The sequence below is a fragment of the Dermacentor variabilis genome, chromosome 7 (genome assembly GCF_050947875.1).
Source record: "Dermacentor variabilis isolate Ectoservices chromosome 7, ASM5094787v1, whole genome shotgun sequence".
NCBI classification, from domain to species: Eukaryota; Metazoa; Arthropoda; class Arachnida; order Ixodida; family Ixodidae; genus Dermacentor; species Dermacentor variabilis.
In genome coordinates, this window is record NC_134574.1 from 164,727,367 (window position 1) to 164,754,296 (window position 26,930).

The 26,930-nt window shown below is 43.4% G+C and overlaps 2 protein-coding genes across 3 annotated transcripts; one reads left to right on the top strand and one right to left on the bottom strand.

Annotated features, from left to right (window-relative positions):
- Nucleotides 1–21,323, top strand: GCC88 (GRIP and coiled-coil domain containing 88 kDa). Of its 2 annotated transcripts, none has more exons than XM_075700114.1 (15): nucleotides 1–215; nucleotides 541–640; nucleotides 2,097–2,266; nucleotides 3,945–4,190; nucleotides 5,966–6,124; nucleotides 9,249–9,398; nucleotides 10,541–10,660; nucleotides 11,292–11,450; nucleotides 12,289–12,391; nucleotides 13,251–13,402; nucleotides 14,275–14,406; nucleotides 15,519–15,767; nucleotides 17,491–17,607; nucleotides 18,274–18,437; nucleotides 19,133–21,323. In XM_075700114.1, the coding sequence occupies exons 2-15, from the start codon at nucleotides 544–546 to the stop codon at nucleotides 19,338–19,340; spliced, it is 2,226 nt and encodes a 741-aa protein (XP_075556229.1). In that variant the 5' UTR covers nucleotides 1–215; nucleotides 541–543; the 3' UTR covers nucleotides 19,341–21,323. The 2 variants fall into 2 exon arrangements, with proteins under 2 accessions (XP_075556229.1, XP_075556228.1); XM_075700113.1 differs by lacking the exon at nucleotides 1–215 and adding an exon at nucleotides 316–399.
- Nucleotides 20,077–26,809, bottom strand: LOC142588417 (protein arginine methyltransferase NDUFAF7, mitochondrial). Its single transcript, XM_075700118.1, has 10 exons — nucleotides 26,562–26,809; nucleotides 26,175–26,332; nucleotides 25,993–26,073; nucleotides 25,772–25,882; nucleotides 24,936–25,112; nucleotides 23,846–24,094; nucleotides 23,309–23,455; nucleotides 22,472–22,577; nucleotides 22,315–22,382; nucleotides 20,077–21,335 (listed from the first exon to the last, which is right to left on the bottom strand). Exons 1-10 carry the CDS (start codon nucleotides 26,662–26,664, stop codon nucleotides 21,162–21,164), a joined length of 1,374 nt encoding a protein of 457 aa, XP_075556233.1. The 5' UTR covers nucleotides 26,665–26,809; the 3' UTR covers nucleotides 20,077–21,161.
- Between the last annotated feature and the right edge of the window lie 121 nt (nucleotides 26,810–26,930).

A 26,930-nucleotide genomic window follows, 5' to 3' on the forward strand; every position in this document is an offset into this window, starting at 1 on the left:
GTGTAGCCAATCCAATCCCCGTTTTTTGTTGTGTTCGTTGCAGTTTCGGGCTTTCGCTGTTCGTTACCGTGCTTTACCCCAATAGAGAGCGTGTCGTTTTGTGTGATCAACTGGCGACATGACAATATGTGAGACTTTGCAGCTGTCAGGCGACCGTACAGCTGAATATTCGCCTTCGAGCGTAAGCACATTCAGCTGAACAGACCGCGTCTCAGGTAAGCCAAGTTATTACCTACGTGACACCGTTTTGTTTTGATGTCGCTGTTCTGAGAGCGAAACCAGATGAAACGAGCCACAACGTTCTCATCGCGCGATCTTGTCTTTTAGCTTTGAAGTTCATTATCTCTTGGCTCCTGCGATTCAGTTTTCGCAGATATGGCTTCAGAAGGCAGCCCGCACGTAAGGCACTTGGACAGTTGGGCGGGCGCATACACGTTGCTGTTGAAATCTGTATCCTAATTGATGCTGCTCGACCTTTTGATCGCGGATTTCAAGATTTTGCGCTAGCATGCGCGTGACTACTGTCGCATTCCTTTTCAGGAAATGGCCGCCGTACCGGACAAGGCGAACCGTAGGGAGTTGTGCGAAATTATCTGCACGCAAAAAGAAAAACTCCAGCGCTACGAGGCCCGGCTCGGAGGTAGCGCTGTCACCTTGATCTGTATATATTACGTGTACTTACCTGTCTGTCAAGTGATGTTCGCAACAATGACCTCCGTGACACTTTATGACTTCTTCACGTACAGTTTGCTCAGAAAATCAGGGTTTGTGTAACTTGTCAATCCGGATTATCTGTTTGAAAACGGTGAGCTGTCTTGCGGCGGGTGAAAGCGCGTGCTATATATTTGAATTGATATAATAACGGGGGCACGTTAATCGTGCCAGTAGTTATTCACAACAGTATAAGGCAAGTCGCAGCGCCAAGACAACAGGGGCCGCGTTGTTACAAACAATATGTAGCATCTCATAAAAATAATTAAGTGCAATAAAAAAGCGAAGCTGTGATTGACACAAGTTCAGAAGCCACAGTGAAAGTCTCAGAGACAGTAGCTTAGGACGCAGTTATAAGCTCTGAAATTGCCCCTGTGCTTTATGCAAATAAAAATGAAAGCTAGTAATTGGAACTGAATCAAATAATAATTTCCGTATCTTAAGAGTATTGAGAACCTTGTGGTAGATTAGACATTGTAGAAAGCAAGATAATATTCTTTGAAGCACTGCAGCAAAGTAAAAGCTAGTGTATTTAACTGGATCCATATATTGTAGTAGCGTGTAATTGGAACAACTACTGAAAATTAACAATATTTGCTTTGTTGTAAATGACATTAATTTAGTAGCACAAGGCTGCAAAGCATGACTGCAGGCACATAGAAAGTACAATGAGGTGCATTTAGATGCCTGTCTTGGTCTGCGCGCCCCTTTGCAAGATATAATTTGAAAGTGAGTTCAGTTTAATTATTACTTCGGTTTCAGTTTATTAATCTTTAACTACAATGAATGGGTAAGAGAGATGTGGGTCCCAAAGTCAAAGGCTGCAGGGGCTCCCTCGGTTAATAACAACAATGGAGGCATATATGAAAGATGAGGAAGCTTTAAACAAACACAATTGCTTAAAATACAACATAGAAAAATTAGCCCTTTAAAGATGGCACATAGAAATACCCTATTTAAAAAAATTTTTTTTGATCTAAATTTGCTAAATACATTGAGAATAAGCATAATCAGCAAAAAAGAAATATTTTGCTGAAACTTTTTTGGCAATTGTGGTAAAACTCCAGGCCAAAAACTGGAAGTGGGCTTCACCCTAAGCCACCTAAGGCTTCATTTGGAATTTGTGCAGATAGCTGTCGTCACATGTGAACCATAGGTGCACATCACATCCACGTCCACTCACTGCCTTTGTCGCTCGCTAATGTTTTATATCTCGCTTCTGTGAAATTAGTGTTAACCGAGTGTGAATCCATGTATATGAGAGTGAGTATGCCAATCCCTATGTATTCCTCTGGCTAGGCTGTCAGTTCTGGCATTGCTGTCAATTGTGGAAATCTTCAGTGCAAAGTGCCAAGTGCAATAATAAAGGGCCGTCCTGGTTTCAGACCTTGTTCGTGCATACAAAAGTCTGCAGAAAGAAAAGGATGCCCTCGAACTGAGCCTGAAGGCACTGACGTTATCGAAAGCCAGCGAAAAAGCCCGTGCAAGCTCATCAAATGAATCCTTGACTGGAAAGGAACAGGAAAAAAAGTCAGAACGAAGTCCAGCATCAAAAGTAAGTAATCGTAGACATTATAATAAATAAGTGCATGTTCATTTTCTCGGAACACGTGTCATGTTTGGGTTGCTCAGAAGTTAGTTTCGTGTCTTTGTTGTGAAGCACAATCACTTAATTAATGACGTTCTGTAAACATCTGCATAGTTATGAACATCGCATCTTTATTGTGCGGAACTTTATCAGCACTTTAATATGATGCGCATAGAAAATTTTAAGAAATCAGTTTCTTTTTATTATTTTGCTCATGAACGCTAAAGTTTTGTTGTCCATTCTTCATGTGCCAATTGCAATATGTTTATCAGCTATGTTTAGTACTTTAGTCTTTACCGTGTTTTGTTGCAATTTATTCTTTGCCTTGTTCTTTGCTTTTTCATTATAAATCTTTATCATTGTGCTTTCTGTACTATTTTTTTTGCATGTGACATCTGCAATGTGCCTGTGTCCAATGTGGCTGTGTGCAACATGGCTGAGTGCTTTTGTGTCGGGGTATAATAATCCATGTTTTTGATTTACACAAATTTAGGCAAATCTGTAATTTTTATGCTTGTTCTTCTTCTGCCAGAAGAAAAACTGTAATGCCCACTGTAATACTTGAACAGGCGCTGTAGGTAATAAATACATAAATATAAGGTGTTTGATCATATGGCTTGTTTTCATAAAATGTGTGGTGCAGAGTAATCCTGTCTTTAAAGTCAGACTTCACACGAAGAGCTTTTGGGGAAGCGCTATATGCAAATTCTTTTGTATAGGGTGAATTCATTTGCTCTGTCACTTTAGATGCAACAATATGAACCACAAGTCTGTGCTACGCATGTCTTGCTTCATAGACTTTTTGCAACATGCTGAAAGCTCTGGGTCGTGTCAGCTAACCACAAACAAGAACTGGGGCTATGTTCTTGGTGGATCACCTTTTGCAAATGTTTTCAATCTTGCGAGATTTCTGGAAAAATGTGCTGGATGCGTCGGCATCTACGGGTGACCTGACAGCTTGCTTGGCACTTCGCCAGGAATACTGTCATCTGTAGGCACCAATGCGTTCAGCATTAGTCATGCAGAATCCCACAGAAGTGAAAGTATTTCTAAAACGTGATCAATTAAGGGTACGGCCCCTAGAAGTATGCTTCTAATCCTCCCATGTTGCAAAACAACATTTGAACAGGAGAATTGCAAACAGATCAATAGTGCAAGGTGGGCAAGCCTTCCGGTTTTCTGAGCCAGTTCTTATTCTTGGGTGACTGTTAGAACTAAACAGGGTCAAGCCACCCACATGATTTGCAAGATTCTATTGTGGTGTATTATGCACCAAGCAAGATCTCAAAAGAAGAAATAAAGGTGTGCAATGTTGCCACTACCATTGAAGAAGCTGATTGTATACCACACAAATAAATACTTCTGAAATGCTCTCACCCGAGTGAAACTTGAGCATAAAAGCCAGACAAAGATTAAAGTTGCATACAGAATTCACATGCCTTCCAAAAATTCTGTCTCTTTTAAAGGATATATTTTTACTAGCTAGCCGAAATTTCAGTTCATCCTGCAGCTCTCTTGAAGTGGCACTCCTTCGTCTTAATTTCTGTCTTGTGAAAATGTCTGTAGAGTACTGCTCATTGTGCCCTAGACAGGCTGCAATTAATGTGGATTGAAGTTCCAGCATCTCCCACTGTCCACCTTGCAGGCTGATGTGCAAGAAGATGAAGGCTCCCCGAGTGATTCCGCACAGGGTGATGCTTCTGAAGACCATGTGGCTGCGCTGTCTCAGGCACTGTCTACACTCTCGGAAGAGAAGGCCCGCATGGAGGCTGCCTTCCAGGCAGACCGTAAGCGACTCATCCAGGAGAAGGAGGCTGCGCTGCGTCAAGTCGAGGAAGTCCAAAGAAACTCAGAGGAGCAGGCCACTTCTCTGGAAGCCAAGATGACTGAGGTGAGAGGAGGAGGCAAATCGAGGAGTCTCGTGGCAAAGCTTAATAGATCTTTTGACATGGGCAAAGGACTCGTACTCTTGAAGATGATCATTTTGGATGCGTAACACCTCACAAATGAACCGGAGTGTTTCTCCCAAACCCGACGGCGTCCCCATGTGGTATGTGCTTTGCATGTGCCGCATGGGAACTTAGTGGTGTAACTGATTGGGCTTGTTATTGTTGCATCATTTTGTGTGTAAAGTGCAAACGTTTAGCAGAGACACAGAAACAAGACACGAGGATGACTGCTCACTTCCAACTACTGATTTATCTTGAAGTGACATAAGTACAGGATCTCGAAAACTGGAAAGAACATGTAAACATGTTGAAGAAAACAAGAAAGCATGAGAATGTAACAGTATCATTCATCACTGTGTGTGCTTGCCTGCTCATTCAAAAAACAATTCTTTGTTAGATGGTGTGATGGAGGGCTTTCTGAAAAATCCTCCTCACATGCCATCAATGCAGCTTCAGCACGATAATGTGGGTGCGTTCATCTTTATGACTCGTGGTGGCATAAGCACACTCAAACATTAGAGAACACCCGCAATCCACATGGGAAACGACACCCACACGAGAAATTGCCCCCGTGGGAGTAGCCCAGGCAGATAAGAAGACAACATGTCACCGTGTTGTCTTTTTTTTTTGCTGCCTTTTGTCCGTGTTCATTTTGCACTGTGTTGAACATTCGAAATTAATCCCAGCCAACTGATTCGCCTCAATACCTTGCTTCGTTATGTCTCTTGAAGATGTCCTAGCAGTGCTAAGAGTGGGACACAGCAGGAGCAGGGCGACATATGCACACAGACACTGCAGTGTTGCCAGTGAACTTCGCACTGATTATGACCAATTATTGCTCGGCTCAATGAAACTGAACCATGTCCCATGTAGGAGAATGCGTAATGAAGGTCGTTTATTCAAGGTGAGTTAACTTGTGCTTCAGGGTGTCTCAATAACGAAAAAGGTGCAATGTTGGAAATAGATCCAAGTGCACAAACATGAGCATGTGTACATGTGCACTGATGGGATCAGAGGCTTTAGCACATTTTCTCTTGGAAAAGTCAGGAAATTGTAGTTGAGTCATAGACAGCAAGAGAGGTTAACTCGTCAATACATCATCAGTATGACCCTTTGTCTCAATATTCGTGTATTTTTGGTGCACAATACTATGTATTGTTGCACTGTAAACTTTTCCACATGACTGCTTCACTTGTTAACTTACAGGAAACGTTAATTACAAATGGCCCAACATTTTACACCTGATGCATCTTTTGTTCTTTTGAGTCTCCTGCATAGCAGAAGCAAGGTTTGTGAAATGGCAAAGTACAGAAGCCAACTTGCCAAATTGCTCCCATGGATGATGATGTTTCCCCCATTCTCAATGGTATATATATTTGTGTGTATGTGTGTTTGTGTTTGTGATAAGAAAGGCCAGACAGCAACAAGAGCCTCTTGAGGCATGTATGAGCTAGTGACTTGTCAGAAAGGATATGTTTTTCACTGTCAGGTTATGTTTGGTTTGTGTTTAACTTTTCTTAAGATGAAGGCTCATTTGCAGGTCCAGCACTTATCCTTCCTGATATTTTCTTTCATGCGCTGGTACTGCATCTTGTGTTTACAAAATTGGTTCTGCAGGAAACAGCACTCAAGGCATGCTTGGAAGCAGTCAAATATGTGTAGCTCATTGCATGTTGGTAACCACGTTTTGCTGCCATCTGTGCTTCTGCTCTTGCAGCTGCGATCAAAGTTGCGCGAGGAGCAGCTGGCTCGTGAGCAGGAGCAGAGTGACCATGCAGCAATGCTGAGGGAACTTCAGCGCCTGCTTTCCGAGGAACGAACACTTCGTGAGAACTTAGAAGACAAGCTTGAGGAAGCCACGAGGAAAGCTGCTCAGGTAAGTGCACCCGTCCTGTTGTCCTTTTCCTGTGAACAGGAAACCAGCGAAACAGACACATGCATAAGGGAAATAGTGGACAGTACGAACACTGAACTTAAAACTGCTTTAAGTTCAGCACTCAGCCTGTTCACAGGTACCATATCTTCAGGATAATAGTCTGCATGGGGCCAACTTGGGTTTCAAATAAAAAAAAATTTTTTTGGTATTCTGCACCCACTGTATATTCCACAGGGACAAACTTCGGCCGAAAGTAGGTTTTTTTACCTTGTTTGCAATGAGTAAACAGTAGGTAAGCGAAAATGTTATACAGAAGTCAATTTTAAAAGCCGTCAATATTAGGAGTAGGTGAATATTCAAAATTTTGAATGCAAATCGAGTATTACACAAGAACTACTCATTCGTATTAGAAAAGGAACTATGTATCTGGTAATGTTAAATATTTGAAACTAACCAAACATTTTACAGCAATCAACTGTTGAACTCTTGTTACTGTTCCCTGTCTGCTAGACAAAGTATCATAAATTAGCAGAAGTAAAATAACGACAATAGCTTCCGAAGGAATGCAGAAACAAAATGTATAATGCAAGTTTCATGTTCTATTCTGTGGCAGAAGCTTACATTACAAGCTGTGAGTTTTGCTGTCATTTACTGTTTCTGGCAGTCTTGTCATGGAACTTTTTTATCTTTTACACTACAACCAGTGATGCTTTCATGCAAGAGGCCGTTTTACATGTACTTACACAAGTCCTTTAGCAGCTTTCTGTTTTTCTTTTTCCAGAAATTCTTATCATTTTTTGGTAACCATTTATTAGCATTTTTAAAGCTCCATTCCGTGCAGTGGCCATTAATTCTTAGAAAGCTTGTTTGAAACCAGGCTACAGAGATGTTAAGATGCTATGCATCCAGTTATTTAACGACAATTAGTGATCTTGTCTTCAAAACTTATTCTTTGTCCCTGATAGTTGGTTGCCTTTTTAGGACTTGTCAGTACAGAGGTGGTACCTATATTTATACGTAGAGAAATATCTTCATGTAAATACATACATGCATCTGCATGTGACTATTCGATATGTATTCATACTTGGTATTCATATTCGATTCATATCCGAAAAATTTTATATTCACCTACCTCTGACTCATATCACTCTCGTTGAGGCTGCCAAAACAAAACAAGTCAAGCACGTTGGATTCAATGAGCGGCTCCTGAATGCCTTCGTTGCCTTCACAATCTGTAGTTCTTGCACACGCTTGACTACTCTAAGCTTAAGCGATGCCATGAAGGCTTTTCATCTCTTCATTGTCATCTGAGCTGTTGTTGTGTTTTGCATGTATATGAAGTTGCTTATGAATGCAATACTCATTTTGCAACAAGGTTTAGCACATGTGCTCACAAGTCCAAGTATAGAAAAACAGTGCACTTTAACCCTTTAATGGCACCACACACACACACACACACACACACACACATATATATATATATTTATACACCAGAAATAATTTTTTGTTCTCAATCTAAATGTGAAAACATGTCAAGAATAAGCATTGTTAATGTAAATAAAAAATATTGTGTGGAAACCTTTTTAGCAATAGGAGGAAACCCTTGACAGAAAACTGGAAGCTGGCTACACCCCAAGCCATCTATGGCTTTATTTGTAATTTGTACAGACAGCTCTTGTCACATGCGAACCATAGATGTACATTTCACTTGCTTTACATCACGTTTGTGAGTAAAATTATGGATAGTCTGCTCCCATTAATAGTCTGCACCCCACAAAATTTCAACTTTTTAACTTGTATAGTCCATAAAATACAGTCTGTGCCAACTAGCGCAGCATGAAGCCCTGCTGAATGCCTTTTTCTTATGTAGTGTTTGTGGGGGTGCTTTTTAGTTTTAGCATACCTGCCAACTTGCCCTAAATTTTCCTAAAGATTTCGAATTTGGGCCTATTCTATGATCTTATGAAGGTTCCGCCAACTTTCACGAAAAATAAATTGCGTTTGTGAAAAAGCTTTAATGGAGTTGGGACAGTGCAGAATTGCAAGAACAAAAAAAAATCCATGTGAGAAAGAAATTGATGGCACCTGTGCCGCCCTCTTGTGGCAGCACAAGATGCCATAGGCTGCAGGGGTACTTGCTTTATATATATATTATGGGGTTTTACGTGCCAAAACCACTTTCTGATTATGAGGCACGCCGTAGTGGAGGACTCCGGAAATTTCGACCACCTGGGGTTCTTTAACGTGCACCTAAATCTAAGTACACGGGTGTTTTCACATTTCGCCCTCATCGAAATGTGGCCGCCATGGCCGGGATTCGATCCCGCGCCCTCGTGCGCAGCAGCCTAACACCATAGCCACTGAGCAACCACGGCGGGTGGTACTTGCTTTGAACAAGTTTGTGAAGACCCCCCCCACCCTTTCCTTTTTCATGTTTGCAAGATTTTTGCTAACTTAATGTTCACAGGTTGGCAAGTATGGTTTAAGCGTGTGCCTTAAACTAGGCCTACAAAGCAGGTCTCTGGGCAGTTCATTCTTCAGCTTATCTTTTTGACGAGCTCATTTTGTATTGCCATGAATATGTGAGCTGTCTTGCGTAATTTCATACGTGGCAGTGCACGTTGTGTTATATAGTATTCAAGACTGCGCTACTAGTATCAGTTTATTTATTTAATTTATATACATCTTATTTAGGGACATTACATGAGGGCATTAAATTAGGCTGCTTGATGAGTAGCAGTATAGCAGATGATCGAGTGAGCTGGAGTGAGTGTCAAAATGTAACAATGTCCTGCTCCGACATTTCCCACTGTCTGCGTTGTGATCGCACTACACATGCACCTCCTGGCAGACAAAACCAAAAGTGATTCATAGAACAGCTATTATTGTGGGTACTCCAAAGCTCGCCAGTACTTCTAGGCTTTCGAGGTGCAGGACGTTGATTTAGCGCAGAAAAAAAGAACAAAAAAGAAACAAGGTAACCTAAAATGTCATGTCAGTACATTATTTATAGCTCACAAATAGTACAGCTATGGCCTTGACACATCAGCAGTGCCGTGGCCATCCACTGACACTGCCATAGACACATCCATGTTCAGTGACTGCACAAATAAAAACCTTGCAGGCAGACTTGGCGAAGGAGTACGAGACCAAAGTCGAGAAACTGACTCAGGAGTTGGACGAGGTGCGCAAACGACTGCTTGCATCAGAGGAGAAGTTGAGGCAGCCTTCCCCACTGCTGCTCAAGCTGCAGCAGGAGCTGGTTGAGGTCAAGGTAAACATGAAAAAACATTAGGAGCTTGTTTTTTGATGCTTTTGGTTTCATGAGGAACTATCTTTGATGGAAAGGAAGCTGTTTGACTCGATTGCTCTGCTGTGTCCCACTGAATGTCCAAAATGTTTGTGGAACTGTAACTAAGACTGTTAAATGTCTGGTTGATTGCTAGATTGGAGAAGCATGTGTTAATGTTCAGTATAATTGTCGTGCCAGTATGTGTGGTCTAATCATCTTTTTGTCACCTATTCTATTTTGTGCTAGTAGCATGTTTCACCTGTCAGTTTTCATAGTTGCAGGTGATACTGAAGTTACTTGGTTAAACTCCTGCATTGTCATTCATTCAGCTGTTTAACAAGGGATGTCTTCGGAGCTAACATTTCAATGAAGGGGCTTGTCTTCGTCAGGGCTGCAACTTCTTTCCTTGGCAGTGTTTGTTGTTGCCCCCGCAGCAGTTGCTGCCCTCAAGAAGCTAAGTCTCTTTGTTGAACCGTTGTGTAGGTGGACATAGCGCAAACAGGAAAGCAACATGAGGGGAAATTGAGACGGACACAAGCACTGACTTTCAACTAAGGCTTATTGCAAAGCAGGCTGCCGTTGTACTATGGGTAAACAGCTATTACTAAAAGCCAGAAGAGCAAAAAGAGAAAGGAACACAATATGAAAAGATGTGGACTAACTGCGGGGTTGGCTGTTGTGGTGCGTTGGCATGTGGTCCATAATTTGTTGTTCACACTTGTATCCCCTTTTCCACATATTTTCATATGTATGTTCCTTCCTCTGTTTGCTCCTGTGATTTTTAGTGATAGCTGTCTACACATAGTGTAACGGCAGCCTGCGTTGAAATAAGCCTTAGTTGAAAGTTAGCACTTCTTTTTGCCCCTTCTTTCTCTTGTCTTATTTTCCCATTTGCACTACACCAAGCTATGGATTCATACCAACTAGCCTGCTCGCATTGCTCACGAAACATTTCCTCCAGAGACGTCCCTTGCACAACCATTGGTGCACTTTGCCTCCATCTTCCTGTGGACTTTGTCTCATTGATATGAGTAGCATCTGAAGTGGCACACTAGGCTGTCACTTGAGCTAGCACATCCAGTTCCTTACTAAAGTCAGCGTACTGCTCATGGTTTTGCCAACAGGCTCAACACCAGGCAGCACTGGAGCAGGAGAAGAAACGGTCGGGACATGCTCAGGCACGTTTGCACCAGCAGACGTCAGGAAGTGAGGCGCGGGTTGCTAGCCTGGAGAGCCGCCTACAGGTGTGTCTTTTCACAAGTTTGCACACTTACCCACTGACTTGCCATTTTAATTTATGTAAGGATTAAAAAGGCAGCATTGTTTGATTTTGTCATGTGAAAGCATCGCAAACACAAAACATGAAAACATAGAAACAAGACAATGATAAGCTTGTCCTTATGCCTTTGTTTGTGTTCAGCAATTATATTTCACAAAAAAAAATTTTAGGCTGCACTGAGGGCATACTGTTAGGTGTCATCTGGTTCTTCTCTGTAAACAAATTTTATTTTTTAAACATGCGATTGTGTAATAAATATATTCTCTGCATGTCTGCTTCAGTAACCTTTTGTTTTAGTAGTGTTACCCTTGTGCCTTGTATTGCTCTGCACTGTTTCCTAGGCTGTTTTCAATTAACTTCACTGTATGTTCCCCTGCTCACATATACAGATGTTCGTTCAAAATGGATCCCATCCAGCCTGTGGCTAGGTTTCTAAATGCAATGGTTTTGCTTGTGATGATAAACATGATGCCAATAAATTAATTGTAAGTTTAGTGCTCTTTGCACATTATATATAACGCTATATACTCACATTCCTTTTCAGTTCTCCTTTGTCGGATTCATTTGTTGCTTTGTAACCCTGGGTCTTGCAATAGGAGCTGTCCCAGGCAGTGGGCACGTACGACCGGCTCCGCATGCAAGACCGTGCAGCCATCCAGCGACTACGTGAGCGTCTTTCGCAGCTCGCCCAAGAGAATGCAGCTTTAGCAAGTGCTGCAGGCATAGGCGCCAAGGCTGCAGAACTGCCTTCCCAGGTAGGTGCTCACTATGCATTGTGGTGGTACAGTGGCTTGCATTTTTACAACGAAGCTGTTTACCTGACGAACCTGTACGAATGAGCTGTATGCGTGGTCTCGTAGGGGGGGGGGGGAGTGTATCTGGGTGAGCTAACGTCCGTAAGTGAACAAAAAAGGTAACAAACGATAGTACAGCGCATACATGATTTCACCACACCACACGTGTTCAGTGGGGGAGTGCACCCGCGCTGGCCACCATTGCTGTCAGCTGCGTCTGCTGTGGTCTGCCCTTAATACAATGGCGCGGCAGTTGTGGCAGGAAGACACAGAGATGTGCACCACGGTAGCTGCTGTAGTGTGTAAGAACGGGATTGTGCATAGCAGAAGTCCTTCGAGTTTCACCTGGGCGAATTCCAAATTCAAGAGAATGTTTTTGGACGCAGAGTTTGGCCATAGTTGTTTGGTCTGCGACCAACAGCTTTGCTGGCTAATCCGCTGCCGTATGAATGGTTCGGCCCGAAATTTTATTCTAACAACTTTACCAGACACACCATGGCCATTTGTAGTACTGCAATGGGCTGCTCATGCTATGTAACAGAAGCAAAAATTGACAAAATAACTGGATGTATTACTGTATTTGCCTAAAAGCAGTAATTGACTGTCAATCACTCTACCTCACTAGTCGCATCATTTCTTGGTTTGTGACAGCATCAAGTCGCCAGTGTAAACTTGCTGCTCTGTTAAGCTACATGTGGCTGCCTCTTTGCATTGCAGTTTTCAGTAAGGGCAGTTTCCTGTTGCCATGCAAGTACTGTTTCACCTCATTTTGCATGTTTGCCTCTACTTCGTACACCAGGACAGCAACCTGGACGTGAAGACCTTGCTCGACCGGTTTGGCAAGATGCGCCTGCTGCTGAAGGAGTCCAACCAGCGTGCTGAGAGGCCTGTTGACCTGATTGGTGAGGTGTTTCCTCGAACGTGCAGTAAATGCATAGTACATAAACGATATGCCTTTGCACTTTTGCCTCAGCGTTCCTTGTAGCCTCCGTATGTAGTTGTTTCACTTAGGCTTTGTCGCACAGTAGGGCTGCACTTTTAACCTGCACTGTGTACACCAATGTAGCTAGTGTAAGAAGTCGCCTTTCTTTTTTAATCAGTGTAGAAACATTGTTGCTCCGCCCACCTACGCGAAGTCATTTTTAATGTCAGGAGTGCAGCATGAAAACTATACTTTCTACACTGCAGTTTCAATGAGTGTAAACAACAGACGACAGACAAGCAGACTGGCATTGCAAACGAGTAGCACCATTTTGTCTGCGACTGTCGGTGTACATAAATGGCGACAACAGTGAAAGTTCGCTGCAGCGATGGTAGCGACTGCGGGCATGACCGTGTGTCATAGAGGAAGGTGAGTTAATCTTATAAGAAGATAAAGTATCATGCATATGCGGTCATGCTGGCTGTTTCAGACTTGGCGCTGTAATACATGCATTGAGAACTTGTCTTCGTGCACTGTGCATTTACAATGTATTTAGCTACAGTTTGAATAGATTTGTTGCTGAAAGGAAACCTCTTGCATCTCTTGCATTGCAGATGCAATGCTGCCACCTGTGGCAAACTGCCTTTTTGTGAACTTTGTTTTCCCTATTCCTTGTTATTTCTGGATCTCAGTGAAAGAGAAAGTTATTTTCCCCTATGCTTTTCCTGACTTCTTTGTCTGTCGGTTTCATTGCGGGAACTAGAGCTGCTGTTGTGACATGAAGTGCTTGTTTAGTGTGGTAACCACCCAGCTCAGTTGTACTGTTTCACTGTGGGCAGCATACTTCCGCGAGCTGGCAGAAGAGGAAGTCCTCGGCCTTCACGCCAAATGCCGAGAAGAGCTTCGCCAACTCAAGGATGAGTTTGAACAGTACAAGGCTCATGCCCACTCTGTGCTGCAGGGTACAGGCAGCCAAGGCAGCTACGCCAAGGTCAGTTTTTAAAGCTTTCTTTGCAAAACCCTTCCGGACTTTCCTGAATGTGGCTGCTGGGTGATGTTGCTGTCTTGCTGAATAACTCATTCTTAAAAAAAAATGTAATTATGTTCCCAACAGTGTGATCAAACCTCGCCATTAGACTGCAATTGCACATATGTGCTTCTAGTATGCTTACGACAATTAGCTCTTTGAGATGATCACTGCGTGTGTCACATTGCATAGTGCATGTGCGTGAGAGCACATATACGTGCTACAGTTTCCTTTATTAAGGCAAAGACACAGGATTGAAACGGGCAAATTTATAGCATTTGATTGTAAATCGGACAGCTGTTACGATGTAGAAAACGCTCTGGGCACGATGGTATTGTCTTGTTTCTCAACAAGATATCTGGCAGAGTTTGCTTGGGACACGAGGGGTTCGTGTGAAGCAAGTTGAGTGCTCTGAAACTGCCACACGAAGTAACATTATGCTCATTTATCAACATGAGGTTTGGGCGAGGGGGCATTGATGTGATTGTTTGAGTCTTCTCGTTGCTTTAAACTGAAGAAGTCTCTCGCAAGATTTTTCTTTTCTCCAGAAAGGAGATGAAAAAAAAGCAGATACTGACTGAGCAGCACATACGGTGGAGAACAAAAAGAAATAAGAAAGTAGGAAAGCTTGCATAGAAATGCTGCACTAGTTGTTCAGAATCAAGAGTACCCACGCTGATATTTTGCATTTCTAAACCAGGATGACAAAGAAAAGCTCTTTCCTGTCCTTGTTTTCTTTTTTCCTTTGGTTTCCATCCTGACAGCATTGCAATAACATGTAACCTGTTCCATCTGAAAGAGTTATGTGATGCAGCTGCTTGTGTCCTTGCCTCCAGGGTCAGGAGTCTTCAGCAGAGTTGGATCGGCTCAGGCAGCAAGTTAAGGACCTTCAGGGGCAGCTGAGGACACAGCGGGCTCAGTTCGAGGCGCAAGAGCAGATGAGCAGGGAGACTACTACAAAGCTCCAGGTCTCACATCACATACTTTCAGTGAATGCTATCGGTGGTGCATTTCCACATAAGCGGTTGTTCCTTTGAATACGAGCTAGAAATTTCTGCACCAGAAATTGTACTTGATATCCTTCCTTTGCACTCCCCCCCTCCCCCCTCTATTCTTTCAGCCTAAAAATAATTTCTCCATTGGAACACACATGCCTTAACCCCCTACGTGTGTCTGCTCCTTCCCCTTAATCTTTCTCTGGTGGAAGACGTTTCCCTTTGGAGCATGCGGGCTGGGGAAACCATTTCATCATCCGTCGCCAGGGCCAACATCTGGAGACCCTGTCCAAAGTGTGCTGCTTCGGCAGGTTGGTTTGATTAAAGCAGGTTCCTCCGCACCTATTTACGATGCGCTGCACCTGGGCCCTCTGTTCTACGAGGTACAGCAATGCACCCTGCACTCCGTCATTGATTGCACTGGGTCCAAGGCAAGGTGCTGCCAGCGTGTAGTGCACCTTTGAACCTTGCGGAGAGAGGGTGCAGCCTGGCGCACCACAACTGGCACTGCCTGCACCTCTTCATTTGTGGTGCCGTGTACCTCCTTTAATGAATCGAAAAAACCTAGCATATGCAGCAGACAATCACCACCTTTTGTGGCTCCGGCCAAGTATGAGCGCTACTCAACAGAATATTCTCAGAGCAGCAAAGCTACAAATGAATAACCTCCATTATGTAATGCCCTTAACGCCCTTCCTTATGTAGTGCCTCCAAGCATTTAAGGAGAAAATAAATGAAATGAAACAAAACAAACAGTTACTAGGCATTCGCTCATGGACAATAAGTTTGCTAAGCCAATACTGCAATAATATCTACTACATGGAGGAGGGTTTCCATGCTATTATTTACATAAATGCTAATTTACATAAATTACATAAATGATTTACATGCTGCAGGGCATCTGCATGAAAAAAAAAGAAGTACGTCGTGCTATCGGTGAAGTTTAGCCCCCAGGTAATATAAGAAATTCATGCGGGTCATACGGAATTCTGTATTACCAGTTCCCTCTTTACTTCTCACAGAATTTTATTCCTACCACCTCCCTCAGCCCGACGGCTCCATTTTGTCTTTTTGTTTCCACGCAGCGTGCCCTGTCAGATGCGGACCTGCGGCACGAGCAGGAGCGGCAGCGCCTGGAACAGCGCTGGAGCAGCAAGCTGTCGGAGTTAGAGTCCCTGATGCAGGCGCAAAGAGACCGTTCACTGGCTCTAGTGGAGGAGAAGGATCGCGAGCTGCAGGCACTGCGCGCCACACTTGCCAGCTTGGAGTCCGAGAACCAACGCTACGACTGGCAGGCGCAGCGCGAAGCCGTCAGCAGCAGCGGCTTGGCCGTGGTGAGCACCACTTACAGCACTGTCATTCTGACGAATGTGACAGGCAGCCTTTGTTTTTCTTTATTATTCCTGCTGCCATAAAGTTTGGCCTCTGATTAACTGATTAGAAACTGTTTCGAATTCCATTGCAGTAAGACAGATTCAATAGCTTTTTCTTTTCATGCATACGTCATGTCCAAATTTGAGTCCTCAGAGTAGTACGTAACCATTGAAGCATTTTAATATAAAATGGAGGTGCAATGACAACATCGCATCTCCATTCACAAGAAGGAAAAATAAATGTACAGTCAGGAGCAATAGTCCAAGACCATGGCATCAGCAAGAAATTTAAATTTCTTCTAGTGAAGCCGTGCAATGTTGAACTGTCTTTAGTCACTACATTGGTGAAACAGGCACATGTAGATTGTAGATTGTACCGCTTGATTTTAGTCTGCATGATGCAGCTGTGAAGAAACACATTTTTTTTCACGGCATCTCTATTATGCAGACTTTTCTTTGCAAGCAGGGTGCTCCCCAGGAATTTTTGAGGGGCAGCCATTTTACGCGCACAACTATGCCTCTCCCCATTCCCCCCCCCCCCTTTCAGACGATCACTTTGCCATTTTGAACAGTACATTCACCAATTCTGCATCTTTAGACGCATTAATGAAACTAATGCGAGCCAGCAACACATCCTACCATGATTGCCAGACTTAGCCAGGACAAAGAAATACACAGCTCGCCACTGTCAAAATGCATGCAGTATGCGCGCCAATGATTCAAATCTGTGTCAGCCAGTAGGAGTGCTTTAGGAGCAATAGGAGCCAATAGGAGCGCTATGTCAGGGAATAGGAGCGTTTGTTTCTTTTGCTTTTACTTCTGCACAGTGAAATACGGCACTGTGGCTATCCTAAGCTCAGATCGCTCCTCCTGACAATGGTCCCGAAATGGCAGTATATAATCAACGGAAAGTAGAGTGCTCTTCAATGCGATGGAACCTCTCGACTACCCAATTTTTGTTGGCACCACTCTGAAAAAATGTGATTTTCTCAACGTCTGCATCACTTTTCTTTCCTATATTTACCCACGTGATAAAGGAACATAAGAGGTTCGAGAAAAAAAAGAGAATAGGAAGCTTTCAGTGCGAGTCTGCTGTTTCTGCATTGAATACAGAGTGGTGCTAGGTGTGAGGAGGATAGTGGAAGATGGGAGGAGCCATTTTGGCGTGGAGCAGGGAATAAAGGGTGGTTGTAAGTGTGGTATGTGTGAGGCCATTATTAATCATAACAAAGTGTTAGTAGGGGATTAAACTGAGGTGGTAGAAGGGAAAACAATACAAAAGTAATTTGGGACTTAGGTTTCTGTTACGCAGGATGCAGGTTCTGGAGCTGAGGTCCTCAGTAGAGCTTTAGCGTTTTGAGTATTTCTGTATGTGCAATGGCGTTTACATAATACTAGTACTGAGTTATTGGACACTGGTAGCAACATTTTTTGATGGTTCATCTAACCGCAGTCTTATAGCACATTTTCGTGTTCCGTGATTGTCCTTGTCAAAAAAAAAAAACATTTAAAAAGGCAACATATTCACTATGTGCACTAGCAGCAATGTAGAATACACTTGGTTACTGCAATAATAAGTGTGTTTTTCTGGCTGAGCTCTCCGCCAACGCCCTGTAACCCACTAATCTGCAAATGGTAAGAAGTTTGTGGACAAACTGAAGCTCTCTATTTTCTGTCATTTCAGGATGTCTCAGGTGACCGGGACGGAAGCTCCGATGCTCAGGGCGATGCCTTGGATCCCCTTCTCTCCGAGTTGCTGTCGAAGAATTTGGGCTTTGCTTCAAAGGACGGCAGAAGTAAGGTGGGTGGGCATCAACTCCGTCGTTCTGTTAAAGTAACAGTAGCCTGTACTATTGTAACACCAAAATAACAAGGTGTGCATTTGAATCGAGTAATTAAGTGCGAAATGAACCACAGGTGTGTTTGGAAGGTAGTCTTTCTGCATTTCTTTAATTTGACCCGCTGGATAATGAAATCAATGAGTCCCACCAAGGTAAAATTAACGGAAGTTGATCTATTAAAGGTGACTATCAGTGCAGTCATAAGTGCCCACATCTGGGGATTTAAACTCTAATCCTACTCATATCACTGCGATAGACTGTGCTTGCTCTCTGATATGTAGGTGCTTTATAATTATGGATAGTTCTCATCTGCCTATAAGCAACCTTGTGTCCCTAAATATAGGGCTGTTATCTTAGGAACAGGCAGTTGAAGCTGAATGAAGAACTGTAATACCTCACTATAATGAATGTAGATATGAATTATTAGATATAACAAAGTTAATCTAAATTGTTTCTTGCCAATGTCAACATTTTATTAATATTGGACATAAATTTATTCTTCTATCTGATGTGTGGGGTCTCAGGTGCTCTAGGTAAGAGTGCCTCCACAGGTGCAACTTTGTTGCGATAATGTCTGAATGTACCCGATGTCAAAGAAGAACGAGTGTTGGTACATTCTTCTTCAGGCCGAATGGCAGCTGCTGCACTATGCCCAAGAGCTGGCCCGCAAGGATGCCGAGCTCCTGCGAACCCTGAGGGAGAAGAGAGACGTGGAGTCTGCGCTCAGAGACCTCCAGAGGTCGGTGCTGCTCAAAGAGCAGAAGGATGCCCAGGAGAGGGAAGCACTGAGGTGAGGGATCATCCGAGCACTGCTACCCAAAATGGCATTAGCTGGCCAAATGAACAAGACAACTCGAAGGAGGCTTTTTCTAAATCTCTGTGATGACTACTTTCCTTTAGCATGTATTTTATTGTTCAACAATGACATGATAGTGATAGCTTTTGGCACAAGAACCAAAGGACCCCAACCAGCTACTGCTGTACAGATAAGAAGAGAATGTGACCATTTTGCTTGCAGCAGAGGTCGGAGTCTTGCACAGCTTGGGCACTGAAGTATGAGACTGAAGTGCAGGAGGAACATAAACTTGTCTGATTTAGTTGAGCTATTTTGTGCTGACTACGACGAAGTGGAACGCAATGCAGGCCTTCTTAAGTTGTTTGAATAGAGAGTGGTGTATTAGTAAGATAATGCAGATCTGGAGGCCTATGAAGGCTAAAGAAACTGAGTGAAACACTACCGGGCATCCACTGGCTGACATTGCATGAATTCGAGCACTCTGTCCCAGATTTACACCGTCTTGTTTTTTTAAACTTCTTGGCAACACGTTCATTCCACAGGACATGTGAAAGCACTTCACACAAAGTCAGTCCGATAACTTGTGGTTAAAAAAAGAAAAGTTGGTCACGAGTCACTTTTTCTCCACAGCACAGACTGTGTTGGAATGAGAACTCTTGCTGAATACCTGATGCAACCTTTTCTTGTAGGCTGCGTCTGTCCCAGCTAGAGCACATGCCTGGACCCAGCGACAGTGGTAAGGTGAACCTACAGTACCTCAAGAATGTAGTGCTGCAGTATTTGCTGTGCAACGAAGCCCCAGCGCGTAAGCACATGCTCAATGCAATCGCCGTGGGTCTCCGTTTTACACCCCGCGAGGCGCAGTTGGCTCGACAAGCAGCTCAGGCCTGGTGGTGAATGTTTTCTGAGCCTTCCTACTACGAAAACAGTATGCGTGTTGACCAGAGACGCATCCGACCATGGCATTCTGGGGTACAGCTCGAACCAGTTCTATTTGTGTTAGTGTTCTTGTATTAGTTATCTTCTACCAGGGACAAAACAGCTTCAAAAAAAAATTGTTTCTAAGGCTGTTAACTGTATCTTAAAGTGGAGCATGATGCATCATCAGGCACCAGTTACTTGGATAACATGATGGCCTGTTGCTTTTGCTTCACTGGCTTTGTGTTCTGTTGACATCAGACCTAACTCAAACGCACAACAGTGTAACTTGCTTCACAGCCAGCGCTGAGGAGCTTTGGCCGCTGGATCCAAGTTATTTCCACAAGTCAACATACAGCCCCTGCCAACAATGGATGTGGTCACTGTGTAGATACAACAGCTGGTGAAATGATTGATTACATTTACAGTTTATATTTCGGATACCGGTTTGTGGCGATGACTCAGATCCAGCAGTCAATGCTCCACAGTGCTGACTGTTATGCAAGCCATGTGCTTAAGTGAAATCTGATGGAAATAGCAGTACATCAGTGTCGTCGTGAAGTTATACCAAAGCACAAAAGAACTTGCTTACTGTGGGAACAACCTGTTACAGCAAGAGATTGTAGTGATCCTTATGCGTCGAGACTGCAGTTTCCAATGTAACGTAGATAACTGCAGCCTCGGCACTTTTATTTTTTTTTTCGTGTGTGTGTGTGTGTGTGTGTGTGAAGTGGTGTTGTATAAATGTACGAATAGGACAAAACTTGATTGCCGAGGCTTATCTGAGGATCGAGATGTTCATTTGTGCATTTCTCTAGGATGTTTTAAATGTCACTAGCATTGCTAGCGCTTCACATGCCTTGAACACAACAGTGTTGGAAGAGCAACACAAACACAGGGAGCAAGATGTAAGGCATTTTGTTTTTATTTTGCACAGTCATATAAAACTTCCAGCTAATATTTTTTCCGGCTTGGTAAGTGGGAATATATACTCTGCGCACAGAGATTGAACCAAGTGTAAGATGTCTCAAAATATTAAAGATTACTATTTTCTTACTGCATACAAAATGACTGGCTGACCCATTCTTTGGCATCACAACACGCTGCAGTTATGTAGTATGTGATGCACTGCCAAGTGAAACACCATTGGTACTGGACATGCCTTCAAAGTATTTCAGAGTAAATGCCTGCCAAAACTTAAGAGAACACACAGAGGCAATAAGCACTGCCACCCTTACCAACCCGAAGCTGTTAGGAGAAATGAACACTATGACAACATGGCACTACACGTAATGACTAAGATGCTGTATAACATGTATTGCTTGACCACTAGAGATGCCTCTTGAAAGAACCTGAACAGTTGTAGGAGTGTATTAAAAAAAAAGTAAGAAATATATAAGGTACGCCTTTGGACTGCGCCCTCTCACATTATCTGTTGTTCAGAGCTGGAAATGTGCTGCAGTGTTTGCTGTTTGGATGGTCAAAGCATAAGTTGGGAATGGCAGTCCTCTGCATAATAAGTTGGAGGTAAAACTTTCCTTTTCATACACAAATACTGAGACAGCGACTACAGTCTGTGATTGGTTTTGGCCAACAATGGAATGGTGGCATTCATTGGACTATTCTTGAAGAATTCGATTATGGCAAAATGTAGCGCAACATCAGGCCAATCGTGGCTGATATCAACATTTCGAAATGTAATGCAAGGCAAAGTATGCACCTCCCAAGAGGGTCAGCAGATGCGGACGTACCCAGCCACTAAAGTTGTTCACCGTTAGTGTCCGTGTGAGACTGCGACTCTTACGAAGGAGCAAGGAACCCCGCTGGAGGATTGGCGTTGAGAGTCTCCTGCATGTCTTTTGGGAAGATGCCAAAGAACTTGAACCGCTCCCCCATCTTCTCTGGATTCGTGAGCATTTCGTAGCCCGTTAGTAAGTCCTGGCGTGCCTCAGGAGGACAGTTGGCCAAAAGTTTCTGTAACCAATGTTTCTTAATTTTAACACTCTTGTCAAAAGCTTACAGTGTACAATATATACATATAGGAAAGCTGTGGTCCTTGCTGTACGTGATTTGTGATGCCAGTCAAACCTCGTCAAGCAAGCTCTCATTCGCATGCATGAAGATAACTTTGTTATAAGCATGTATCCATTACATGCTGATGTCAGCTATCAATGCTTCATCTATTTATTAGTTTACCTACATTCACACATTGAGCATTACAGTTGGATATAAATAAACATTTATATGCATGTGTGATAGAATATTATGGTGACAGAAAGCGCCTGCAATAAATTTGTTGCTACAGGCAACTTCAATGATGTCGTGGGAAGTTGATTCCAAGAGCTGATTGTTCAGGGAAAAAAATTCTTAAAAGTAAGCATGTGAGATGACATTTGTTTCATCATAATCACTATATCTGTGTTTGTTATGTACTGGCAATCCACCATGTAGCTACCGTCAATGCCAGTTATGTTACTGTATTATTTTACTCACAAGTGTGTTAGGTAATCTCTTAAGGCACATAGCCAACTGCCAGCTGTTAGTGCTTTATTTGTGATTTTCTTCTCATTCAAGATTTCCCATTCATATTCCTGGCTACTCTGCCATAATTTGGTGGCAGATACCAAACCATGCTTTGTTCATGTCGATTAAGCAAGCATTAAAACTCTTGCCACTAGTGTCAGAGCAAAGCAAGTCCAGCTGTTGTGACATGAAAATGCATGTCCGCTTTTAACTATGCATATTTTTCAGTAACCTCGGGTTAAAGCAATGCAAGAAAATACAGGAAGGACAAAGAGGTAAACGTGAGATTATTGTACCCTAAACAGAATGCTTAGACTTGTGCCGATGTTTTAATGCTGCAGGTTATTAAACTGCACAGAAATTTCGTGAAGGTAAATATTTCAAGATCTTGCTACCCATAATAGTGCATCATGTAGTCTGCCCAGCTTACCTCCAGGCGTATGTTGATGCCCATGTTTCTGAGGAAGTCTCCCTGGGGAATGGGGCCAAATGTCAGTGCTGAAACAGTGCATTTGTTCAAGTCAGTATGCATACTAGCTGCGGGAAAGGTGCTAGCAGCAAAGAGTGTTAAGAGAAAGCCTTCGCACCTCTGTCCTTGAGAATTCGCCTCAGATAAGAAAAGTCGACGTCCGCAGTCAAGTCTGCTGTGCCTGGCTCGGACAACGCTGGATGCAGGGCATGGTTCTTGAATGCCTGCAATAGCAATAACAAAAGCACGTATGCTTGCTGCCTGGTATGATAAGCGCAGTTGATCCGTATTCATTCAAACATTTAGTGACAAGAAATTTTTGTTTGAACTATCAGGAGTTTAGATCAGCCAATGTCAAGTGAAGGATGGTCAAAAACAGTTACGGATTTATACAACAAGAACTGTGGTACAAATATGACACCCAGACAAACTTGTGTGAACCTGGTTGGTGGCACCATTTGGTGTAGCACCCAGGCAGGCCTTGTTCATTGCTGCCACACTACTCATCAATTGTCAATGTTCTCCATGCTCTACCATAAATTTTCCAAACTCCTTGCCAAGAAAGTTCAAAACAGCAGCAGTCTTGATCAGACACATTCTTGGTAGCAATAGCATTACGTGTAGAACATTACCTAATTTCATCTGCCTTACTGTTTCAACACAAATAGTGATGTTGATCCAGAACACAGTAATGTTTCCAGATTACTCAACATTCAGATGCTTCATTGGACACATCCAATTTCTCTTCACACTTTTATATTTAAAAGCAAAACTTCAAAAAGAGTTATCCCTCCAGCAGCCCTTCCACATGTACCAGTATTGGTTGGACCAGCATATTTACATTCGCAGTAGTGGACGTGCAGCTACCGCAACTCTCTTGCAGAGTTCTTGCAATCTGTGGCTTAAATGTCTTGGTGAACACACAACGATGATGGGCTATAAAAATAGCACTCACTCGGAAAGTGTCCGTTTTATCGCCATCATGCCCATAGTCGACGATAAGCCCGCAGCCTCCGTGCTCGTCCATGCGATGCGCCAACTCCTGGACAATAACACCAGCCTCCGGACAGACTTCAACGTGGTCCCGCTTTTCACCCGTCACCTAGGGTAAGAAGATGGACAAGAAATTTGTAATGCCACATGTCCCACTGTTCTCATGCATTTTGCATCATGCCAAGATAATCTTGCAAGATCCAGTGATACTATTGAACCTTGACATAACGAACACGGCTTTAATAAAAACAGGATACAATGAATTCATACATGCTCCCAAATAGCAAATAAGGATGTCCCCTTTAGGCGCTGTGTGCACAATTGTGGATGGCAAGATACTGCATCAAAAGTAAAAGTGCCGATGAAAATAATGGTATTTAAAATGTATCGCATACATCCTGAAGCACTTCTAATTTAAACGTCAAGTGAAACATGTCAGTACCTGTTTAAGACATTAAATGCCATCAATCAATCTATCATACAGTTGTGTACTACTCACATTGGCAAAGAAGCTCGCCGGAGTAGGTCCACGAGAAAGCACATAGCGCAGGTGGTGTGGGCCTGGTCCATCGTCCAGGTCTATAAAGACCTCTCGCCACCCTTCAGGAGTGCGCTGGAACTTGTGCACAGGAAGGGCATCCAGGAATTCGTGGGCAATGAAACATGAGAATCCGTGCGGCACATCGTGCAAGTGTCTATACCAGCCGACAGGAACACCATGCTTGGTGATGCTGTGCTTGTAAGTCGCCTGCATGTCGTACAGCAAGGCACCTCTGAGAGATGCTGTTTGCAAAAGACGGTCACCGCAAGCATACAATACGATGCATACACCATATGCCTAAAGAAAACACTGCAATGGTTAGTGTTCTTGTGCTGCACCATTTGTGAAAACATTAACCACTGTTTTGACTGGGCTGCTGTAGAAATGGCAGAAGAGCATCTATCTTCACGTTGGCTTTTAGAGACATTACGCACACAATCGACTGCTCACGTGATAGGCTGGGTCCAGGGTAACCTATGCATGATTTCACTTTATGCCCACCTAAAGCATAAATAGTTGGGACCTTCGTGCATTGCTCTTGGATGCAAACAAGGAAACGATAGCAGTCCAGCAACATTGCTTTTCTATCTTTCTGCTTAGGTGAGTGTCCATTACATGCTTGACCAAAATACAAATAAGCTGTAATAACACATAAGTAATATTAAAGGCAAAACGGAACATGGCTGTGAAGTCAATGTACCGCGCAGGTCTAGGGAGATGTGAGCATGCCAGTTCTATAGCAAGAGTACTGTACATCCCAGTAACTCAAATGTACTTGTGTGCCAGTGCAATTGTGTCGGAGCACCTTGTTACACTTAACTGAATGCCACTGGTACAGAAGTCAGTCAACGTTCATCTGTGGTCAAGAACGGCATTTGCAAAAGAAATTTTGTGCACAGCCTGTGGCCAGCACAAGCACAATGCCACTACACAAGGTATATTGGGTTATGCATCGTATCGCACCATGCCGGCTTACTTCCAAGCATGCCATTAAGCATGCTCTAAGAGCATCATATTTAAGAAAAGATTTTAAAATAAGAAAACCTACCTCTTCGCTGTCAGTTTTTATTGGAAGACGTAGGGTGACTGGGTTATGTTCCAACACGTCCTTCACCACGCTAACAGTTCCGCAGAGCTTGAGCTCCTGTATTTGACTCAGGTGCGGGCTAATTTCGACCAGGTGTAAGGATACCACTTCCATGGCATCACTGTACTTGGAGAACACCTGCACCAAATCGCAGCACCTTCAGTGTGACAGTGCTTTCAACATAGGGAAGTTGCAAGGATACCGTTGATGCCATGCCTGACAACCAGGATTTGCAAGATAAAGGCATGTCAAAACATATCTTGCACAAACTCGAAGGAGGCCAAATTTAAAATCGATGAAGAAAAAGAAACCCTTTTACAACCATGTAACTAGTCGACACGTGCATGTTTTGGCTGTAGTATACTGCATTAAAAGGAGGTAGTTTTGTAGGGATGCAAGCTGAGACAATTAATTGTTCTGCTATTGTTCTAGCAACAACTGCTACAATTGTTAATCTTATTTCACCTACAACTGGCAATGACTTTTTTTTTTTCTCACAACACATATACACGGAACCTGTGTGAAACTCGTACAAGGCAATTGGTTCACAGGAATACGGGGGACAAAGCGATTAACAGTGATCAAAGAATTGCAAGCTGGAAGCCAATGTTTCGATGATGGGAATTTTCATTGGGGCCTGATAAAAACAAATCTCGTCGGAACATTAGCTCCAGTCCGAGGATTCTCTTTGCAGAAACCTGCGTCAGGAACACGCGGCAACTGAGTAACAAATGAATGCATAACGTTGAGAATGCGGTTACGTTGAAAATGCGAGTCTCAAAGACTTATAAACTGACCCGCAGCATGTCATCGGAGAGCGTGCCGCGTCCGGGACCCAGCTCTACAATGTAAAGCGGCTTCGGCTTTCCCGCTTTGACCCATTCGTTGAGGAACCATACGGCAACCAGCTGCAAAATAAACGAACAAGACAGTTTTTTCTTTCCTCTCTCTTTTTTTTTTTCAAGCTAGCCCAATGGCTGCCGAACGAAAAAAGAAGAAAGAAACCGAGCTGTCGCACCTCTCCGAACATCTGAGAGATCTCGGGCGACGTCGTGAAGTCCCCAGAACTGCCGAAGACGTCCCGATGCATGTAGTACCCCTAGATATAGAGAAAAAGAAATAAAACGAAGTGGCTGGTTTAGTTCTCGTCGCGATTTTTTTTTCGAGCCACAGAACAAAACGGGTGCCAGTATTACGTACGGACATGGGATTGGTCAAGACTTCCTTCATGTATTCGGCGACGGTGATCGGCCCCGTCGCCAATATTCGAGACCTGAGCTGCTGGAGAAGCTTCGTCTCCGCAGACTTTGCCTGTGCTTCGATCACGATGGACCGCTTGCTCAACTGCTTGACGACGCCTATTGTAACCAAAAAGGAAAAACATACAACGTATTGTCGCGATCCTCTGGACTTCGCCATGTTAACCTCCACGCGCCAACCCGGCTCGCGAAAATTACGAGCGCGTATTCCGGCGCGCGCTGCATGCGTCTTTATGCAAACGACCTCTCAGGCCTCGAATCGCTTGCAGGCAGACGCAGTGCAGGCAAGCGCAAATGCGCACTTTCTTTTTGCTTAAACTTTTCATACCCAAAGCGGGCGTCGGTTGTTTGCCGTGAAGTTTTCTCGCTACTCCTCCCGCGTTCGGTGCTCGCAAGAGCTTGGTGACCGCGCGCGTCAGTGCTGAACTCATCTTGCCGCGTTCAGACGCGCTACCGAACGAACTTACAACTGCTAATCATTAAAAACTGGTCGGACAATGTAGACTTTTATCAGTGCCCTCCAGTCCCATCAAAGTACGCTCATCAGCTGTTGCGGCGCTGCGCCCTCCTCCTCAAGTTGAATCAGCCGCATTCTCAGCTTCAAACGTGCTTTTAGTACGTCAGAAAACTTAACATGTATTAATTAACACTAACGTATAATTCTATTTTTATATAACAAAAATTTCTACTAGTCTTG

What these genes read in the sequence shown, in the direction of transcription:
- LOC142588417 (XM_075700118.1), bottom strand. Translation starts at nt 26,664, where the DNA reads ATGAGTTCAGCACTGACGCGCGCGGTCACCAAGCTCTTGCGAGCACCG. An exon ending in CGGCGAGCTTCTTTGCCAAT is followed by an intron (nt 23,456 to 23,845) that starts GTGAGTAGTACA and finishes TTCTTACCCTAG; the next exon opens with GTGACGGGTGAAAAGCGGGA. An exon ending in GCATCAACATACGCCTGGAG is followed by an intron (nt 21,336 to 22,314) that starts GTAAGCTGGGCA and finishes CATTGGTTACAG; the next exon opens with AAACTTTTGGCCAACTGTCC.
- GCC88 (XM_075700113.1), top strand. Translation starts at nt 376, where the DNA reads ATGGCTTCAGAAGGCAGCCCGCAC. An exon ending in AGGAGCTGGTTGAGGTCAAG is followed by an intron (nt 9,399 to 10,540) that starts GTAAACATGAAA and finishes TTTTGCCAACAG; the next exon opens with GCTCAACACCAGGCAGCACT. An exon ending in AGACTACTACAAAGCTCCAG is followed by an intron (nt 14,407 to 15,518) that starts GTCTCACATCAC and finishes GTTTCCACGCAG; the next exon opens with CGTGCCCTGTCAGATGCGGA.